The 21,660-nt window shown below is 42.5% G+C and overlaps 1 protein-coding gene across 1 annotated transcript; it reads left to right on the top strand.

The window, feature by feature from the left end:
- The first annotated feature begins 1,447 nt into the window (after positions 1–1,447).
- LOC110526926 (ras association domain-containing protein 7) lies at positions 1,448–14,757 on the top strand. Its single transcript, XM_036980437.2, has 6 exons — positions 1,448–1,912; positions 8,750–8,901; positions 9,020–9,676; positions 9,895–10,163; positions 13,338–13,554; positions 13,645–14,757. The coding sequence occupies exons 2-6, from the start codon at positions 8,799–8,801 to the stop codon at positions 13,725–13,727; spliced, it is 1,329 nt and encodes a 442-aa protein (XP_036836332.2). The 5' UTR covers positions 1,448–1,912; positions 8,750–8,798; the 3' UTR covers positions 13,728–14,757.
- The last annotated feature ends 6,903 nt before the right edge of the window (positions 14,758–21,660 follow it).

Genomic DNA, 21,660 nt, shown 5'->3' with positions numbered 1-21,660 from the left:
ATTGTTCCTGATGACTATATCGACGATTGTAGTTTTCTGCACAGCAGTGAAAATGCACAGCAGTACAAAAACAATTACAATTACAAATAAGTAGGTTTGGAGGCTTTGTTCAATTTACTTCCGTAATGTGCAGTTCAGTCAGATGCCCTTGCAGAATGAACATATTACCTGTTGTTTTGTCGGAAATCTCTCAGAATAGATGCCACTGTTGAGCGTTGCAGATTTGGCTGCACTCTCAGACCAGCCTCTCTCATTGATGGATCACGATTTATTACATGATCAATTACAGTAGCCCTAATCTCATCTGAGACCACAGCTCGTGATCTTCCTCTCAGTCTTCTACCACCGCACATACATACTCCTCTCCCTCTCCCAGCCAGTCTTCTTCCTCTGTCAGCCACTTCTCTATCTCTGGCTGGGTACCATGTTTACATTAGAGTACAGCATCATTCCTAAGATGTCCCGTTTTGTATAGATGGTAATGTAATTGAAAGACTAACACCTGGGTAGGTGTTCAGCCGTGGTTGGTCTAATTGTTGTGAAAGTATTTCATTTTTTAGATTTGGAATATGTTTCAATACGGTATTACTGTAGAAAATGTAGCAAATGTATGTCTTATTCAATTTTGTGTTCATTTAGGTTTTGAGCTTAAGTTTAACAGTTTTGAAAAGAGTATGTCAACATGTGCAAATCGGCCTGTAGGCACATAGAGTTTGGGTGGTGGTTGTGTCTGAGTGAGAAAAGAGTTCATGAAAATTGAAAGATGTAGTCATTGAATGCATTTCGTGCCAAAGCAATGAAAAATGATCCATAGTTTAGCCCACATAGACTGCTGTTATGCTCACAGTGTGAAGAGTTTTGAAAAAGTGACCTAAGTATTGAGAAATGGGTCCTAGCAATTGTAAAAAAAACCTGTAATGTTAGTTGATTGGTATTGATTGATTCTGGTTCAGAGCCATTTCAATGACTGCCCAATAGAAGGAGTGACACGGTTGTCCTTGCTTGAGTTTCAAATGTGCTCATTCCAGAACGTAAGCCATTGAAGTCCTACTGCATTTAATATTGATCATTTCATATTAATATTAAACTTGCGATGACAGTCCATTCTATTTTGAGTGTGTGATCACTTTTGTTTTTTGTGTGTGTGAGAGAGAGAGAGAGAGTCAATGTGTGTGTGTGTGTGTGTGTGTGTGTGTGTGTGTGTGTGTGTGTGTGTGTGTGTGTGTGTGTGTGTGTGTGTGTGTGTGTGTGTGTGTGTGTGTCTGTGTGTGTCTGTGTGTGTGTGTGTGTCTGTGTGTGTGTGTGTGTGTGTGTGTGTGTGTGTGTGTGTGTGTGTGTGTGTGTCTCTATTTGTCTGTTGTGAGTGCTGGAGTTGTTCAGGATCAGTTGACTGGGGACACCTGGAGAGTTGCTAATCACCATCAGGGTTTCTGGAGAATGGTATTGTACACAACAACAAAGCCTGGAATGTGTGTGTGTTAGTCAGAATGAAAACATTCCCCTTTGTTACTACCTTCAATGAAGGAGGAGCAAGGCTAGATCACAGAGTGAGTTCAGTGTGTGTGTGTGTGTGTGTGTGTGTGTGTGTGTGTGTGTGTGTGTGTGTGTGTGTGTGTGTGTGTGTGTGTATGTGTGTGTGTGTGTGTGTGTGTGTGTGTGTGTGTGAGAGAGAGAGAGAGAGAGAGAGAGAATCTGAACCAGTGTAGCTCCAGTTTCAGTCTGACAGTGTGCCTGGGAGGGCTGCATTCCAGAGCACCATTTAACTGCGCTCTCCCCGATCTGGGCTACAACTACTCATTACCTGTTTCAACGAACAGCTTTTTTACTTTTTGTATGCTCGGATTTCCTTTCCACTTGGACTTCTCGAAGTGAAGAGTCGGGCAACCAACTAAAAGGAAGCCTAAACCAAGAGGTAAAGAGAGTAAACCTCAAACTCTGTTGTAATAACAGGTTTGTCTTCCTTCTGTCTGATGTAAATCAGAAATGTAGTGGCTTTTACTGCTGGCTAATACTGCATGGAGACAGGTAAGACATTCACAAGAGCAGTTTTGACTTCTCGACAAGGGTTGGAGTCAACTCTATTAAACCCAGACCTTGGAATACATGTGAATACTTTCTTGAAAATCATGTAAATAATGAGAACATTTCATAAATGACAGTGGTGCTAGTTTCCTTATTTGACTGAGTTGAAATTGACCACAAATCCTGCTTTCAATTGGTGACTGCCGTGCCAAACACGGGCAATCTCAAGAGTTGGGCCTATATTGGAAAAGGTTTTTCATTCACAGAAAGTGGCTTTTAGAAACACCTAACCTACACACGTTAGCTGCTGTATCGCATGGGTGCAATGAAATGAATAAGCTACTGTAACAGTTTTCTTATTTTTCTGACGGCAAATCACTGTTCTTGTGTTTCTGTTAAAGGGATTGTGTGATTCTGCCTCAGGTTGTTGTCAGTCTATGGTTAAAACTCAGTTCCCACTTACACAGTACTTGTCTTTGTCTGGGAAGATAAGCTATGATGCATATAAATAATATTGGTCTATATTGGTCTATGCTAAAACTTCATAATATTCATCTGTTTACAGACGATACTGTTATGTATGCCATTGCCCCACCTGTAGACCAGGTGTTGTCAGAGCTGCAATCTCACTTTGTTGTCTTAAAAAAATGCCCTGGTCGGTTTAAAACGTGTACTTATTGTGGGCAAGACTAAACATATGTTGTTTTTCTAATTCTCGCAGAAATGTTTCAGATGGACGACATATTTATTAATTGACTGGTTCTCCCATCGATCGGGTTCTCGCCTATAAATATCTGGGCTTTTGGATTGACAAGGATTTAATGTTTAAAAAACATACTGATTTAAAGTGGGCTTATGATTTTTTTCTTAAATAGATCTCGCCTCTACCTTAACAGCAGGAAGCAGATTGTATAAGTCAACTTTCCTGACAGTTCTTGACTACGGTGACATAATTTACCAGAATGCAGCAGCGATTACTCTTAAACCTTTGGATGCCGTCTACCATACCACCCTTTGCTTTATCACAGGTGACAGTTGTAATAATCATCACTGCATCCTGTATCGAAAGGTTGACTGGTCCTCATTAAAGAACCGTAGATCACTTCACTATTCACGTTTTGTTTACAAAGCTCTACTACATAAGTTTCCAACTTTGTTGTTGAAGTATAACATTTTGTTGACGGAGTTGGTTAGCTCTTGAGATTACTCTGAGGTTTTGTTTTACTTTGTATTGGTTGGGCACCATTGTGAATAAGACCATGGTCTCAATGGGGTTTCCCTGAATGAATAAAGAAGAAGAATCAAAAATAACCTACTACAACTACCTCTGCAATATCACTCAGTTAGCGGGAGAGAACTAGTCTTCTGCCATTTTTTTTTTTCATTTTAGAGTCACATCTATTTCATTTGGTGTGCAGGTATACAACTTTGATTGTATTTAAATTTTTTGGCATCTGACAACGTTCGCACTCTCAAATTTAAACTTGACATCTTAACATAACGTATAGTCAAACAAACATTACTATGTCATGTAACAATCACCCTGAACTTTATCTTGGGTAATAGTCAAACCAAACCACCTCTGTTTAAACTAGAGTGAACTGCATATACTCTCCTCTCTCAGATGTGTTTGTAAACAGACCGTGTGGTGTAGAGGTATGTGTAGGAGGGGAGGTGCCCTAAGGAATGTCAGTCTATCATTACTACATTCCATTCCTCCACTTAGCTAACCTACCAGCAGGTCTGCAGTTCGGCCTCGGAAATGGACAACTCAATATAAAGGGTTATTTCTACCAAAGCTGGTTGTGGTAGTTTGGGCTGGAATAACCTGAAATTCTGCATACCTGCATCTCTCAGTGCTCTCTCTCTCTCTCTCTCTCTCTCTCTCTCTCTCTCTCTCTCTCTCTCTCTCTCTCTCTCTCTCTCTCTCTCACATGTGCTCTCTCTCAGGTTCTTTCTCTCTCGTTCTCTTTCTCCCTTTCATGTTCTCTCTCTCTCTCTCTCTCCCTTTCATGTTCTCTCTCTCTCTCTCTCGCTCTCTCTCTCAAATGCTCTCTCTCTCTCACATGTGCTCTCTCTCAGGTTCTTTATCTCTCTCTCTCTCTCTCTCTCTTCTTCATGTTCTCTCTATCTCTCCTTCATGTTCTCTCTCTCTCAAGTGCTCTCTCTCTCACACGTGCTCTCTCTCTCTCTCCCTTTCATGTTCTCTCTCTCATGTTCTCTCTCTCTCTCTCATACGTTCTCTCTATCTCTTTCTCTCTCAAGAGGGACTCTGAGGAGAGAGCTATCCTCCCTGGTCAAACATTGTGAGTGTAGAATATAGAAAAAAACAAAACAATGTATGTGTGCATGTGTGTGTGTTTCTGCAGCAGTATAAACCTGCATTTACCCTGTACTCTGTCACTATCACTGTCTGTTAGAGATCTGGGCTAACAACTACTGGCTCTCCTCTGCTGACTGTATTTTGTCGTAATGTTAAATTTGAAACAACCTCATAGAATATGTTTAAATGTCCCAGACGTATTTTGGTTACAAGCACATTTAAAGACGTACCAGATAGGGTTTCCTTGGCTTGTCGCCATAGAGTAAACCCTTTTTGGTGCTAAATAGAACCCTTTTTTGAAGGGCATCTGTATTATGCTGTAAAAAAAAACATTTCCCAAGGTGCTACAAAAAAAACATTTTCTAAGGTGCTATAAAGAACCATTCAAAAAGGGTTACAACCCTTTCTGGAGCTACAGTTGAAGTCTGAAGTTTACATACACTTAGGTTGGAGTCATTAAAACTCACCTTTCAACCTCTCCACAAAATGTATTTTTTAACAAAGTATAGTTTTGGGAAGTCGGTTAGGACATTACTTTGTGCATGATACAAGTACATTTTTCAACAATTGTTTACAGACAGATTATTTCACTTATAATTCACTGTATCACAATTCCAGAAGTTGACATACATTAAGTTGACTGTTTCTTTAAACAGCTTGGACAATTCCAGAAAATGAAAACATGGCTTTAGAAGCTTCTGATACGCTAATTGACATAATTTGAGTCAATTGGAGGTGTACCTGTGGATGTACCTGTGGATGTATTTCAAGGCCTACCTTCAAACTCAGTGCGTCTTTGCATGACATCATGGTAAAATCAAAAGAAATCAGCCAAGACCTCTGAAAAAAAATTGTAGACCTTCACAAGTCTGGTTCATCCTTGGGAGCAATTTCCAAACGCCTGAAGGTACCACGTTCATCTGTAGAATAAATAGTACACAATTATAAACACCATGGGACCACGCAGCCGTCATACCGCTCAGGAAGGAGACGCGTTCTGTCTCCTAGAAATGAACGTACATTGGTGCGAAAAGTGAAACTCAATCCCAGAACAACAGCAAAGGACCTTGTGAAGATGCTGGAGGAAACAGGTACAAAAGTATCTATATCCACAGTAAAATGAGTCCTATATCGACATAACCTGAAAGGCAGCTCAGCAAAGAAGAAGCCACTGCTACAAAACAGCCATAAAAAAAGCCAGACTATGGTTTGCAACTGCACATGGGGATAAATATCATACTTTTTGGAGAAATGTCTTCTGGTCTGATAAAACAAAAATAGAACTGTTTGGCCATAATGACCATCGTTATGTTTGGAGGAACAAGGGGGGGCTTGCAAGCCGAAGAACACCATCCCAACCGTGAAGCACAGAGGTGGCAGCATCATGTTGTGGGGGTGAGGGACTGGTGCACTTCACAAAATAGATGGCATTATGAGGCAGGAAAATTATGTGGAAAAATTGAAGCAACATCTCAAGACATCAGTCAGAAAGTTAAAGCTTGGTCGCAAATGGATCTTCCAAATGGACAATGACCCCAAGCATACTTCCAAAGTTGTGGCAAAATGGCTTAAGGACAACAAAGTCAAGGTATTGGAGTGGCCATCATAAAGCCCTGACGTCAATCCCATAGAAAATTTGTGGGCAGAACTGAAAATCCGTGTCTGAGCAAGAATGCCAACAAACCTCAGTTACAGACTCAGTTACACCAGCTCTGTCAGGAGGAATGGGCCAAAATTCACCCAAATTATTGTGGGAAGCTTGTGGAAGACTACCCGAAACATTTGACCCAGGTTAAACAATTGAAAGGAAAGGCTACCAAATACTAATTGAGTGTATGTAAACTTCTGACCCACTAGGAATGTGATGAAATAAATAAAAGCTGAAATAAATAATTCTCTCTACTATTATTCTGACTTTTCACATTCTTAAAATAAAATTGTGATCCTAACTGACATAAGACAGGGAATTGTTACTAGGATTAAATGTCAGGAATTGTGAAAACTGAGTTTAAATGTACTTGGCTAAGGTGTATATAAACTTCTGACTTCAACTGTATATTGATTCTTTATAGAAGCTTTATGGAGAATGGTTCTATAAAGAACCTTCCTCTATCTTAAATGTTTTTTGTTGATCCATTTAAAAACCCATTTTTTTTATTCTTGTGCCTGATTTATTCAACTGTTCTCAAGGCCATACGTGAATCTTTCACAAGACACCATCACTGGCCATGTTCCCGGATTTCCCATACTCAGTCCTGGGGTTTTGGTTTTGGCCCTAGCACTACACAGCTGATTATAATAATGAATTCTCATCAAGCTTTGAATCAGCTGTGCTAGGGCAAAAAACAAAATGGACATTCCTTGGGGTCCCCAGGACAGAGTTTGGGAAACTCTGCCATAGTCATATATAATCTGAAAAGGCATTACACAACACATTAGATCAACTGGAATGACATTCTCACTCACAGATGCACAAAAAGAACTGTGCGCAAACCACACCCCAAAATATTTGAATGAGCAGCTCCCCTACATTTGAATTTGCACTAAAAGTGCAAAGAACCCTTTTGTGAACTGTTAAGAACCATTGGAGAGCTCAAAGGGTTCTTTGGGTCATTATGGTTCCACATAGAACCATCACTCTTCTCCCCAAAAAAACCTTGTAAATCTTCAACAAATGTCTCCCCCTCAGTGCTTCGGAGAGAGATAGAATGTCGAGCAAAAGAGTTCAAGAGAATGAAAAGCAGGGCATGTTTTGGAGGGAAGGGGAGTATGAGGGCTGTATTTCATTCAAGACAGTTGTTCCCTCCCTCAAGGGTTCTAGTTCACTCCCTTTCACATATCTTAAATGACGGCGCAGGTGAAGGCTAAGCAATAGCATCATATTGTTTCCACTACTATTGAAAGCATCTTTGGGTCATAGAACAGTACAATATAAATCCAATGTATTTATAGAATTTGTAGTACGAATGCAGTCATGGTTAGATTTGTGAAAGAAATGTGAACAGGGTCAAAGAGGTTTCGGAAATGAAAGTTTCTGAAATGAAAAACACCCAGAGTGTTGTTTACATTGAATTTTTTGTCATTTAGCAGACACTCTTATCGAGAGCGACTTAGAGTTAGTGCCTTCATCTTAATTATTAAGATAGCTAGGTGGGACAACCACATATCTCAGTCATTGTAAGTACAGTGGTGGGGGGAGGGGTTAGGAAGGGGTGCTGTGGGATTATTTAAGATACTCTTTGAAGAAGTAGGGTTTCAGGTGTTTCAGAAGATGGGCAGGGACTCTTGGGGAAAGCTGGTTCCAACCATTGGGTGCCAGGACAGAGAAGAGCTTTGACTGGACTGAGCAGGAGCTGCCCTTCCGTAGGGGTGGGAGGGCCAAGAGACCAGAGGTGGCAGAACGGAGTACTCGGGTTAGGATGTAGGGTTTGAGCATCGCCTGAAGGTAGGGAGGGGCAGTTCCTCTTGCTGTTCCGTAGGCAAGTGCCATGATCTTGGAGTGGATGCAAGCTTCGAAAGGAAGCCAGTGGAGTGTGCGGAGGAGCGGGGCAACATGAGAGAACTTGGGAAGGTTGAACACCTATCAGGCTGCAGCATTCTGGATAAATTGCAGGGGTTTGATGACACAAGCGGGGAGCCCAGCCAACAGCAATTTGCAGAAGTCCAGATGGGAAATGACAAGTGCCTGTATTAGGACCTGTGCCGCTTCCTGTGTGAGGTAGGGTCGTACTCTACGGTAGTTGTAGAGCATGAACCTGCAGGATGAATCCCTGCTTTAATGTTTGCAGAGAAAAACAGGGTGTTGTCCAGGGTCACGCCAAGGCTCTTTGCACTCTGGGAAGGGGGACACCTTGGAGTTGTCAACTGTGATGGAGAGGTCTTGGCCTTTTGAAGAGCAACATTCTTAGGCTGCCTTGGTGTCTGTGTCCTCCTCTCTCTCTTCTTCCTATCTCATCCTCCTCTTCCAAAGAGGTATTACGTTCTGTCTCTAGGTTTACAGCATAGGAAGCCATATTTTCCTATCAAATTCTTAGGTGCAGAGTTGAATTGGTTTTTGCTCATACCAGGATATTAACACCATGAGAATGTAACACAATACACCTCCTCCTCACCTCCCCTTACTCTCTGGTTGGTTCTGCCTTCTCTGGTCAGGCGTCAATACAGATGATAGGTGCAGGACTGTAGGTGTCGGATTTCAGTTGGGCGGTCACATTTTTCCCACAAGAGAAGCGTGAGAGTTTTTCTGTTGAAGTCTTCAGCTCCAGTTATGGGAATACGCACCAAACTAATTTCCTCCATTGAAATACCTGATATTTGCACCTAGGGGTTATTGGTTGATTTTGTACTGTGAAATAGTTTATTATTTGAACTCAGTATATTGACATTTCCCCTCCTCTCTCACAGGTGGATGCTGTGGTGGCCATGTTCCTCTGAGTTTGATTGACAGGCCAAGATGGAGCTGAAGGTATGGGTGGATGGCGTGGTCAGGGTGGTGTGCGGCCTATCATTGGAGACTTCCTGTCAGGATGTGGTCATCGCCCTCGCACAGGCTATTGGTCAGTCTTTGTCTGATGTAATTGCCTTTGCTGTTCATTCGTTTCAAAGCTTTTTGAGCACAGTTTATCAGCTTATTCCCTCCAATCTCACTCCTGTCTTGGTGTGTCTTTTCCACAGGTCAGACAGGTCGCTATGTTCTCATCCAGAAGCTGCGAGGCACAGAGATGCAGCTTGTGGCAGATGACTGTCCCTTAGAGTCTCTGTCTTATCTGGGTCAGCTGGCCATCGAGGTCCAGTTCATCTTGCGTCGCACAGGCCCCTCCAGCACTGACGGACCTAACAGACCCACCCTGGATAGGGTCCACCCTTTGCTCAGGCACCCTACACCCATGCCCTCCAGATGCCGAGAGCCGAAGAAGGCCCTCACTTTCAACCTTGGTCCTTCTACAATCCCCAGAAGGACTAAAGCTAACAAGGCCTGGTCACCTAGTCCAAGAGCCTCACCAGAGCCCAGGGCCTCGCCTGTTCCATCCCTGGTCTCCCCCACCGCCTCCCCTCCCCCACTCTCCCCTTCTGACCCATCCAAGGAGGAGGTCTTCAGGCAGGTGCTGCAGCAGCAGGAGGTGCTAAAGGACCTGGAGTCCCATCTGGTGGCTTTGGAAAGGGAGGCAGAGGTGTGGGAGATGGGGAGGCCTGTAACTCCTGTCCCAGGCCTGAATCCAGGCCTAGTAGAGGAGATGGATGTGCTGGAGACAAGAATGAGACAGAATGAGGCAGAGCTGCATGGGGATTACTGGGAGAAGCAGATGCAGCAAGAGAAGGACAAGGAGCAGGGTATGTATTCCATTAAATTCCAGTCACTTCAATACACCTATCAATCCCCTCAGGGGCAATTTTGAAAACACATCTTAGGATATCAGTATATGTTACACATCTCCGACGCACACGTAATTTATGCAGCAATAATGTATGTAACCTAGGAATATGTAGGCCTACACTCATATACAGTAGGACCATCCAGGCACCAATACAGATTTGTATTGGCCGTACAGATATCCAGGGACATCTGCACCAACTCTACGCCTCTATGGATGAATACAACTTCCGGCTCAAGGACCTCCAGAGCCATTCATCCAGGCTGGGGCAGGACTTTCGTGTTGAGGCCCGCAGACGGAGCTCTCGTCCGGGCACCCCGCAACCAGAGGAGGCCCTGGGACCGCTGAGGGAGGAACTACACAATCGGCTTCAGAAGGGGGCAGAGGTGGACATGTCATTGACAGAGACGAAAAAAGCATTACAGACTGCAGAATTACGGTTACAGGTACAGTTTAATACATAACCACTGACTGAGTTTTTCCTAAGATCTGACGACATTATAGTTCCTATTATGGATGCCGTATGTTACGGCATCCATTTTGCTTCATGAAGATCCCAATGGGAGTTGAACCATTTCCCTTGTCTCGCCAATAAATCCCTCTTATGTGGAAACTCTAACCTGTCCAATTGTGTTAGATTACTAGCCTACACTCTTAGAAAAATGGTTCCAAACCCTCTGGAGAAAGAGTTCTATATGGAAACCAATAGGGTTCTACCTGGAACCAAAAAGGGTTCTTCAAAGGTTTCCCCTATTGCCGAAGAACCCTTTTAGGTTCTAGATAGCACTTTTTTTTGTGTATGTAGTGCATGTAGCAATCAGACTATAATCCCTTCATTGTGTTCAATGATACAAAATGACTGACAAAGCCACTCACCGCTAAACGTCTCACAAGAGCTAAACCCAGTGAAAGCAACCTAGGATGTTCAGTATAAAAGAGCTTTGTTCAAAGATGGTTGCGTCACATTCTATATAACTTGTTTGGGGATTATTCTTTGTATCTGACACTGTAAGCCCAGAGGCAGTACATTGTGTAACTCGGCAGTCTGGGGGTTAACTGTATCCTGTAATAGCAGGAGAGCAATAAAGAGGAGTTATTGAACTTGAGCGGACACCTGTGGAATACACCTGTGTTGTCTACCCAGAGATGGAAACTTACCTTTGGCTTCCTGTGTTAATAATAGAACAACTGCCTTTCCCTACGCTTCCTTATGGGACGGTTTCCCCGACGGATTAAGCCGAGCCCTGGACTAAAACTTTGTGTCTGGGAATCCAGCCCTATGAGTTTTTTTGGATACTCATCCTCCCCTGAATCATTTATTCCACCCCATTTGGCTACAAACCTCATTACTAGAGTAGTATCAGATGAGATCCTACTACATTATCAGAATTTTCAGAAGTGTTATTTTGACCTCATGGAAATATCATGGAAATATCATAAAACCACAGGAAAATAATGTTTTTAACTGTACTGCCCCACTAATAACCTCTCTAAGCTAGGGGGCGGTATTTTCACGTCCGGATGAAAAGCATTCCCAAAGTAAACTGCCTGCTACTCAGGCCCAGAAGCTAGGATATGCATATTATGCATAGATTTGGATAGAACACACCCTGAAGTTTCGAAAACTGTTTGAATAATGTCTGTGAGTATAACAGAACTGATTTGGCAGGCTAAACCCCGAGCACAATCCATCCAGGGATTTTCTGTTTAGGTCAATCTGTTTTCCATTAGGTTTCTACGGCAAGCCCGTTTCAATAGTTCCTATTGCTTCCACTAGATGTCAACAGTCTTTATAAATTGGTTGATGTTTTTCCTTTGAGTACTGAAGAAGTAGCCCTTTCCTTTCTGGGAGTATAGCCAAGTATACTCTTTTGTTTGGGGCGCGGGACCTGGCGCTCGCTCAACTTTCATTGTATCCTCTATTGAACACAGTTTGTCCCGTCTTAAATTTTATCAATTATTTACATTTTAAAATACCTAAAGTTGGATTAGGAAAGTTGTTTGAAATGTTTGGACCAAGATTACAGGTAATTTATTAGATCATTTGTTTTCATGTTGGGCAATTTGGAACTGGTGTTTTTCTGAATCAAACGCGCCAAATAAATTGACATTTTGGGGATGTAACGACGTAATTAATCTAACAAAATGACTATTTGTGATGTTTATGGGACATAATGGAGTGCCAACAGAAGAAGATCTTCAAACGTAAGGCATGAATTATAGTGTTATTTCTGAGTTTTGTGTCGGGCCTGGCGGGTTGAAATATAATTGTCATGTGTTTGTTTGATGGCATGCTGTCCTCAGATAATAGCATGGTTTGCTTTAGCCGTAAAAGCCTTTTTGAAATCTGACATGGTGGCTGGATTAACCTCTCTAGCGTCCCATCTGGCCAACATCCAGTGAGATTGCAGAGTGCCAAATTCAAATACAGAAATACTCATTATAAAAATTCAGAAAACAAAACATATTTTACATAGGTTTAAAGATTAACTTCTTGTGAATCCAACCACGGTGTCAGATTTGAAAAATGCTTTACGGCGAAAGCATACCTTACGATTATTTGAGAACATAGCCCAGTTGACAAATTCTTACAAACAGTAACCAGCCAAGCAGAAGCGTTACAAAACTCAGAAATAGAGATACAATTAGTCCCTTACCTTTGATGATCTTCATATGGTTGCACTCAGAAGACATTTATTTACTCAATAAATGTTCATTTTGTTGGATAAAGTCTCTTTATATCCAAAAACCTCAGTTTTGTTTGCGCGTTTTCTTCAGTAATCCACAGGCTCAAATGCAGTCAAAACAGGCAGACAAAAAAAAACGAAATTGTATCCGTAAAGTTCATAGAAACATGTCAAACGATGTTTATATTCAATCCTCAGGTTGTTTTTAGCCTAAATGATCTATAATATTTCAACCGGACAATAACGTTGTCAATATAAAAGGTAAACAAGAAATGCACTCTCGGGATTGCGCATGAAAAAACTCTGTGACACGTCAGGGTCCACTAATTCAGACTGGTCTTACTCCCTCATTTATAAGAATACAAGCCTGAAACAATTTCTAAAGACTGTTGACATCAAGTGGAAGGCATAGGAACGGCAAATTGAGTCCTAAGTCAATGGATACTGTAATGGCATTGAATAGAAAACTTCAAAACCAAAATAAAAAATACTTCCTGAATGAATTTTTCTCAGCTTTTCGCCTGCCAAATCAGTTCTGGTATAGTCACAGACACTATTTTAACAGTTTTGGAAACTTTAGATTGTTGTCTATCCAAATCTATCAGTTATAGGCATATCATATCTTCTGGGCCCGAGTGGCAGCCCGTTTAATTTGGCCATGTTTTTCATCCAAAATTCCGAATGCTGCCCCCTACCCTAGAGATGTTAACAAGAAGTTAAGCTTCATTTTGGTGTATTGCACTTGTGATTGTATGAAAGTTAAATATTACGAATAATTTCATTTGAATTTGGCGATCTGCCATTTCACCGGATGTTGTCAAATCGATCCCGCTAACGGGATTTGATCCATAAGAGGTTTTAACAATCCAGTTTACATGAAATTGTTTGATGCTTGACATTGAAATAACATGACATCTTGTCTCTGCCCTCCAGGAGAGGTGTGAGGCGCTGGAGGAGCTGAACAAGGAACTGAGGCAGTGTAACCTGCAGCAATTCATCCTGCAGACGGGTGTTCCCCCTAGCCCCTCTTACTCAGACCATCCCCTCCCCGACCAGACACACCCCCACCTCCAGCCCATCGCCACGCCTTACCTCTGCATAGCAGGACTACTGGAGGATGACCAGACTGACACTGACTATATGCTAGAAGGTATGCTAATATGCTAATATGTTTCATTGGTGTCATGCCAAACTGTTTGACACATTTATTCCTATCTAACCTATTCCCAAATGGCTTTAGCCAGAAGACGCCCCCTGGACTCTGAGGGAGGAGCTACACAGCTGGCTGCAGCACAAAGCGGAGCCGGACATGTCACTTGCTGACTCAGTAAAAAAACTCATGGGAGCATCTGGATGACTCTCCAATTGCACTGTGTGTGTGTGTGTGTGTGTGTGTGTGTGTGTGTGTGTGTGTGTGTGTGTGTGTGTGTGTGTGTGTGCGTGTGTGCGCGTGTGCGCGCGTGTGCGCGCGTGTGCGCGTGTGTGTGTGTGTGGTGAGTGTGCGTGTGTTTAACTATTCTAGTAAACAAACAAGATGTTGACCAACTGGGGATATTTTGTTAGTCCCCACGAGGTCAAATGCTATTTCTAGGGTGTATAGGGTTAGAATTATTTTGAGGGTAAGGTTTAGATTCCAGGGTTAGTTTTAGGGTTAGGAGCTAGGGTTAGGTTTAAGGTTAGGGTTAAGGTTAGGTTTTTGGGTTAAGATTGGAGTTAGGGTTAAGGGTAAGGGTAAAAGTATGGGTTAGGTTAGTGTCAGGTTTAGGGTTAGGAGTTATGGAAAATAGGATTTTGAATGGTACTGAATTGTGTCTCCACAATGTTAGCTGTACCAGACGGTGTGTGCGTGTGCGTGCGGACATGTTTTTCTATACTTGTGAGTACCAAAGTCCTCGCGCGACAAACTATAATTCAGAGAAGTGAGGACATTTTGCCAAGAAGGCTATTTTAGGGTTAGTGGATAGGTTTAGGTTTATTGTTAGGGGTTCAGGTTAGGGTTAAGGTCAGTGTTAAGGCAAGGGTTAGGTTTAAGGAAAATATGATTTTCAATGGGAAGAAAATGTTAGTTCACAAAAAGTCCTCACAGGTATAGTAAGACATAGCTCTGTGTGTGTGTGTGTGTGTGTGTGTGTGTGTGTGTGTGTGTGTGTGTGTGTGTGTGTGTGTGTGTGTGTGTGTGTGTGTGTGTGTGTGTGTGAGAGAGAGAGAGAGATCTATAGCCGGTGGATTGGTTGACTTTTAATACAGTATATGCAACATTCTAGTATTAATGTATCTATTAACTTTAAAATATGTTATTAAATATTAATTTCCTAAAGACGTACTCCCTATGCAATAAAGATTACTTAATGTATCTCAGTTTCATTTTTTCATTTTTTTTATTTAACCAGACATTAATTGATTGACAGTGCAATATTTCATGAAGGCCTAAACTCTTAGAAAACAGTGCTCCAATGGGGACAGCAGTGGAACCCTTTAGTAACCCTTTTTTCTAAGAGTGTAAAACCATCCCCAACCAGCACAGGGCATTAGGGATGTGACTATCCTAAAAAGTCCACAGCTGTTTACTGATCATGTTTTACATTTATATAGTAAAGTCATGTGGGTAACTTGCCCCTTTCAACACCAAAGCGCTATGGTGAAGTTAACTTGATATTCGATATTGACTTTAGCATATAATAATGTTCATAACTAACGGACACTCAGTGGTGAAAAAATAACAAAATTGTTATGCTTGAGTAAAAGTAAAGATACCTTAATAGAAAAAAAAGTTAGTCACCTAGTAAAATGTTACTTGAGTAAAGGTGTAAATATACAGTATCTGGTTTTAAATGTACTTAAGTACTGTGGTGGAAAAAGTACAACATTATTATACTTCAGTAAAAGTAAAAAGTTAAAGTAAATGCTATACACGAAATTCCTTATATTAAACAAACCAGACGGGACAATTTTCTTGTTTTATTTTATTTACCGACAGACATTGACACACTCCAACCCTCAGAAATAATTTCCAAATGCAGTATTTGTTCATAGTGAGTCTGTGACGCACCCAAAATGTATCTTTTCTCCTGTTTAACACAAACTAGGATCTGTTTTACGTGGTTCTATGCCTGGGACTTGTAACAGATTTTGGGGGGCTTGTCCGGGATCGGCGCCACATGTTGGTTGTGTCATGACTGTCCTGATCAGGTCAGGTTACAGGAGACCACAACCCCACAGATTATCTCTCAAAATGATCTCTACACTACAGCCTGTTGAGACTCAGCACACAGCACCACATAGTTATCCACCACACAGTAGCAGTCATTCTGAATCTGTACCACACCAGACACATGAGAAAGTGGTCTCCCGAAGAGATCTCTTCCTAACACTGCAGAGAATAAATAATAAAGGGGGGTCAAATAAGCGACCATGTGTCAGACATAAGCTACAACAATGTTTGCAGATGGAAGAAGGTACCAAAGATAACTTCAGTGATCCAGAGATAGTCAGAAGTGTACTGAGGATAATAAAGCCAGCAAACTTCAAGGACATGCTCATAAAGAAGGATGACATCACAGTAGCTAACCTCAAGGGGTTTCTCCAGTCTCATCTGGGGGAAAAACATTGCACATACATGTAACTATTCCAAGAGCTAGTGTGCACCAAACAGAAGGCGCATGAGATGCCACAACAGTTCATTTACCAAGTTAAAGGGCTAAAACTGAGAATTCATTCATGTCTAAACAAGCCAATGCTGACAAAGTACAGCTCAGAGACAGTCCATGTAATGCCCGGGGTGTAGTGGAGGAAGAAGTCAGGCGCAGGAAACAGAGAGTTCAAGGTAGCGAGACTATCAATTCACCACACTGGTGGAAACGACGCCACCCAAACAAATGCCCCAAAACATGGGGAACTAAACAGTCCAGAAAAACACACATAGACGGAACACCGTGACTTACAATCGTGCACAATAGTGCACAGAAAATAATCAAGCACACCCAGCAGTCAGGCCGGCTGGATAATTAACCCCAACCAATTAACCTAACTAAACACAGGTGTAACTAATAAACAGACAAGGGGGGAAAAGGATCAGGGGCAGCTAGTATGCCGGGGACGACGACCGCCGAGCACCAACCGAACAGGAAGGGGAGCCACCTTCGGCAGGAGTCGTGACAGTCCAAGGTGTATTCCAACACACAGTGTAGCAAGGACTAGGGCATAGGCATGGTGATGTCCACAGGGAGCTGAAACCTCTCCTTTCAGACAACCAAATAAGTGATGAAGAAATACTGAGGCATGTAATGAAAATGACTAATGATGAAAGCGAGAGAAAACGTGGGCGAGGATCAACACCCGGCCATAAACCTACAAATGCATTCAGTATGCAGCTTGAGGAAGGGCCTGGTAAAGATCCTAATGCTAAGGAAAAGGTCCCATAAAAGCAAAAATACCACCACACAACAACTGCACAGGTTGAAGCACTAACACGCATAATAGATTCCTTGAAACAGCCAGTACAGCCAGAGCACCAAGGCCAGTGTTCCGCAAATAGGCCTCCTAGGCCTACAGTGGAATGCGAAAGTATCCACCCCCTTTGGCATTTTCCCTATCTTGTTGCCTTACAACCTGAAATTAAAATGTATTATTGGGGGGTTTGTATTATTTGATTTACACAACATGCCTACCACTTTGAAGATGCAAAATATTTTTTCTTGTGAAACAAACAAGACATAAGGCAAAAAAACAGAACCCCCCCCCCCCCCCCCCCCACCACCACCACCAATCAATACTTTGTAGAGCCACTTTTCTCAGTTACAGCTGCAAGTCTCTTGGGGTATGTCTCTATAAGCTTGGCACATCTAGCCACTGGGATTTTTGCCCATTCTTCAAGGCAAAACTGCTCTAGCACCTTCAAGTTGGATGGGTTCCGCTGGTGTACAGCAATCTTCAAGTCATACCACAGATTCTCAGTTGGATTGAGGTCTGGGCTTTGACTAGGCCATTCCAAGACATTTAAATGTTTCCCCTTAAACCACTCCAGTGTTGCTTTAGCAGCATGCTGAGTGTCAGTGCCCTGCTGTAAGGTGAACCTCTGTCCCAGTCTCAAATCTCTGGAAGACTGAAACAGGTGTCCCTCAAAGATATCCCTGTATTTAGCGGCGTCTGTCATTTCTTCAATTATGACCAGTTTCCCAGTCCCTGCCGATGAAAAACATCCCCACAGCTTGATACTGCCGCCACCATGCTTCACTGTGGGGATGGTATTCTCGGAGTGATGTGAGGTGTTTTCCTTGATCGCCAAAAAGCTCAATTTTAGTCTCACCTGACCAGAGTACTTTCTTCCATATGTGTTGGGAGTCTCCCACGTGCCTTTTGGTGAACAACAAACGTGTTTGCTTTTTTTTCTTTAAGCAATGGCTTTTTTCTGGCCACTCTAAAGTAAATCCCAGCTCTGTGGAGTGTACAGTTTAAAGTGGTCCTATGGACAGATACTCCAATCTCTGCTGTGGAGCTTTGCAGCTCCTTCAGGGTTATTTTTGGTCTCTTTGTTGCCTCTGATCAAATGCTCTCCTTGCCTGGTCTGTGAGTTTTGGTGGGCGGCCCTCTCTTGGCAGGTTTGTTGTGGTGCCATATTCTTTCCATTTTGTAATAATGGATTTAATGGTGCTCCGTGGGATGTCCAAAGTTTCAGATGTTTTTTTACAACCCAACCCTGATCTGTACTTCTCCACATCTTTGACCCTGATCTGTTTCGAGAACTCCTTGTTCTTCTTGGTGCCACATGCTTGGTGGTGCCCCTTGCTCAATGGTGTTGCAGACTCTGGGGCCTTTCAGAACAGGCATATATATATATACTGAGATCAAGTGACACTTAGATTGCACACATGTGGACTTTATTTAACTAATTATGTGACTTCTGAAGGTAATTGGTTGCACCAGTACTTTTTTTTTCATTTCACTTCACCAATTTGGACTATTTTGTGTATTTCCATTACATGAAATCCAAATAAAAGTCTATTTAAATGTCAGGTTGTATTGCAACAAAATAGGAAAAACGCCAAGGGGGATGAATACTTTTGCAAGGCACTGTAACAAGTCCGCCAGATTAGCTGTAGTAGGGATGACAACACATTATATTGATATCAGTGATGGTCATTGTCGTTTAAGATGAGGGAGGACAATTATTTTTTATGAGCATGGCCTTATTTCTATTGCAGTATATTGGATGACTGTCATTCATTTTCCATTCACCTAACTCAATGTAACTTCGATAGGTTTATGCTACTACATGATAGTTGAATTTTCCTTGTGACCATCATGAGGTTGCTAGCCTATGAATGAAAGTTTACAACATAGGTGCACAGGTCGAGAGACAATTTTGTAATCAAGGTGACATATTTAATACCACCTTGCACACTCTTGCCTTGCACACCCTTGTCTTGCATCTAGCTAGGGTGTAAAATCCTTAGTCCAACAGTTACAGAGTTTCTATAATTCAGGTATGTTAATCCCCATTTTGTTCCGTTTGCTTCCGTTTTCCAACAGAATCGGCAGAACGAATACACCCCTGATTATACGCAAACATAGTTCACTTTCATAGCAGCCACATACAAACAGCATGATCCCTTTGATTGTTGTATAATTCCTTCTCGCTTTACTCCCAGGGTCCTTAGCTTAGTGATGAGCTTTGTAGTCACTATGGTGTTGAACGCTGAGCTGTTGTCAAAGAACAGCATTCTTACATATGTGGTCGGAAAGGGCAGTGTGGAGTGCGATGGAGATTAACGTCATCTGTGGATCTGTTGGGGCGGGATGCGAATTGGAGTGAGTCTAGGGTTTCCAGGATGATGGTGTTGATAAGAGCCATGACCAGCCTTTCAAAGCACTTCATGGCTACCGATGTGAGTGCTACAGGACGGTAGTCATTTAGGCTGGTTACCTTCGCTTCCTGGGCACAGGGACTATGCTGGTCTGCTTGAAACATGTAAATATAACAGACTCGGTCAGAGAGAGGTTGAAAATGTCAGTGAGGACACATGCCAGTTGGGCTGCGCATGCTCTGAGTACACATCCCGGTAATCGATCTGGCCCCGCAGCCCTACAAATGTTGACCTTTTTAAAGGTCTTGCTCATGTCGGGTATGGAGAGCACAAATACACATAGCATGGAAGCCGGTACAACAGCACAGGTACTCACAGGACCAATGGACACGGTAACAAAAACCAACAAGGACCATGGGGAAGAGAAGGCACATACAGTTGAAGTCGGAAGTTTACATACACTTAGGTTGGAGTCATGAAAACTTGTTTTTCAACTACTCCACAAATTTCGTGATAACAAACTATAGTTTTGGCAAGTCGGTTAGGACATCTACTTTGTGTATGACACAAGATTGTTTACAGACAGATTATTTCACTTATAATTCACTGTATCACAATTCCAGTGGGTCAGAAGTTTACATACACTAAGTTGACTGTGCCTTTAAACAGCTTGGAAAATTCCAGAAAATGATGTCATGGATAACGCACGGAGTTCCCAACGCTTTTAGCCAAAGCCACAAGCAGGGTTGTCCTGTAGGAGAGGGTCTTCAGATCCACAGCCTCCAATGGTTCCAAAGGGGGCCTCACACATACCATCCAAAATGATTGCGGATTGAATAGCAGCAATGACGTTCCGCAGTAAACCTCTAGCCGTCAGATTGGACCTCTCAGCGGCCAAGCCCACAGATCCCAAATCTCTGGCCGAGGGTGCCAAACCTGCACGTGTACCTGGGACAACAGAACGGGACTGGGACCCGGATAACAGGCGAACGATCTCCGTGAACCGAGTTAGCTAACCTAAATAGCTCGCTATGCAGCGCTTGTTAGATAGCCTGGTCTCGAAAGTCTATGTAAGACCAAATCATCGATAAGTCTGTATCGATAAGTCTGGGAAGAGCGGCAAGCTTTGCTTAACCAATGCAGACATAGGTGGCGAGGGGATGCCCACAGAACCTAGTCACCCTCTCTCTTCAAGTAGCCTCCAGTAACCAGTGACAGAGTGCACAGGAGCCGTGAGACATCTGACCTGATCAACGACCCAATCCATCCCCACGTGCCACAAATCAGACTCAGTTGAGGTATGGCGCCCCTGGGAGAGGAATGCATTATATGAATCCCCAAGCCCCCTAAAAAATGCTACAGGATTGTCAAGAGAACCTGTGCCACGGACCATTAGGGAAACAGTGCCAGCGTCCCCTAGTCCCGCAAACAAACTGATTCGAGCGAGGGCAGCCTGAGCCGAGACATACAGTTGAAGTCGGAAGTTTACATTCACTGATGTTGGAGTCAATCAAACTTGTTTTTCAACCACTCCACAAATTTCTTGTTAATGAACTATAGTATTGGCAAATCGGTTGGGACATCTACTTCGTGCATGACACAAGTAATTTCTCCAACAATTGTTTACATACAGATTATTTCACTTATAATTCACTGTATCACAATTCCAGTGGGTCAGAAGTTTACATACACTAAGTTGACTGTGCCATGAAATAGCTTGGAAAATTCCAGAAAATTATGTTATGGCTCTAGAAGCTTCTGATTGGCTAATTGACATCATTTTAGTCAATTGGAGGTGTACCTGTGGATGTATTTTAAGGCCTACCTTCAAACTCAAAGAGCTTGACATCATGGGGAAATCAAAAGAAATCTCCTAGAGATTAATGTACTTTGGGGCGAAAATATATATTTCTTTAGCTTTAGACTAGTCCCGGGACACTTGTAAAGCAAAATGGAGAACACAAACGTGTTCGTGAAAGTCTCCCCTTTCTACAGTGGGGTCACATAACTGTAGTTTTAGCTCAAACTGTGCAGACGCTACAGACAAACGTTGGCACACCAGCGTTACCTAATTCAGATGAGTCCCGTGGGGTTTGTGTAGGTCGTAAAGCAAAACGGAGAACACTATCGCGTTCGTGAGAGTCTCCTCTTTCTATAGAGTGTTCATAATAGTTTGTAACCATTTGTCAGCATTTGGATGCTACAAACACATGCTTTTTCATGAGAAGACCCAATTTTCAGGATGTCTCCTGGTCTGACAAACAGAGCTGTAGCTCTGTCACTTTCCACCGCAGATGCGGAAGGGTAAGCAGATGTGTTGGATTGAGACGCAGCCCATGGAAATCTCTAGCTTAAACTGACAGATTTTGCAGTGGATTTTTTGTATTGTGTTACTTAAATTGACACACCGGTGTGTCAATAGATTAGGGGGTTTAATTTCCCTGACACAGATT

Source organism: Oncorhynchus mykiss, chromosome 6, assembly GCF_057628025.1.
Source record: "Oncorhynchus mykiss isolate SJ-2025 chromosome 6, ASM5762802v1, whole genome shotgun sequence".
Classification (NCBI taxonomy): domain Eukaryota; kingdom Metazoa; phylum Chordata; class Actinopteri; order Salmoniformes; family Salmonidae; genus Oncorhynchus; species Oncorhynchus mykiss.
Note: the sequence above shows the minus strand (reverse complement) of the source record. Positions and strands in the feature narration are given on the sequence as shown.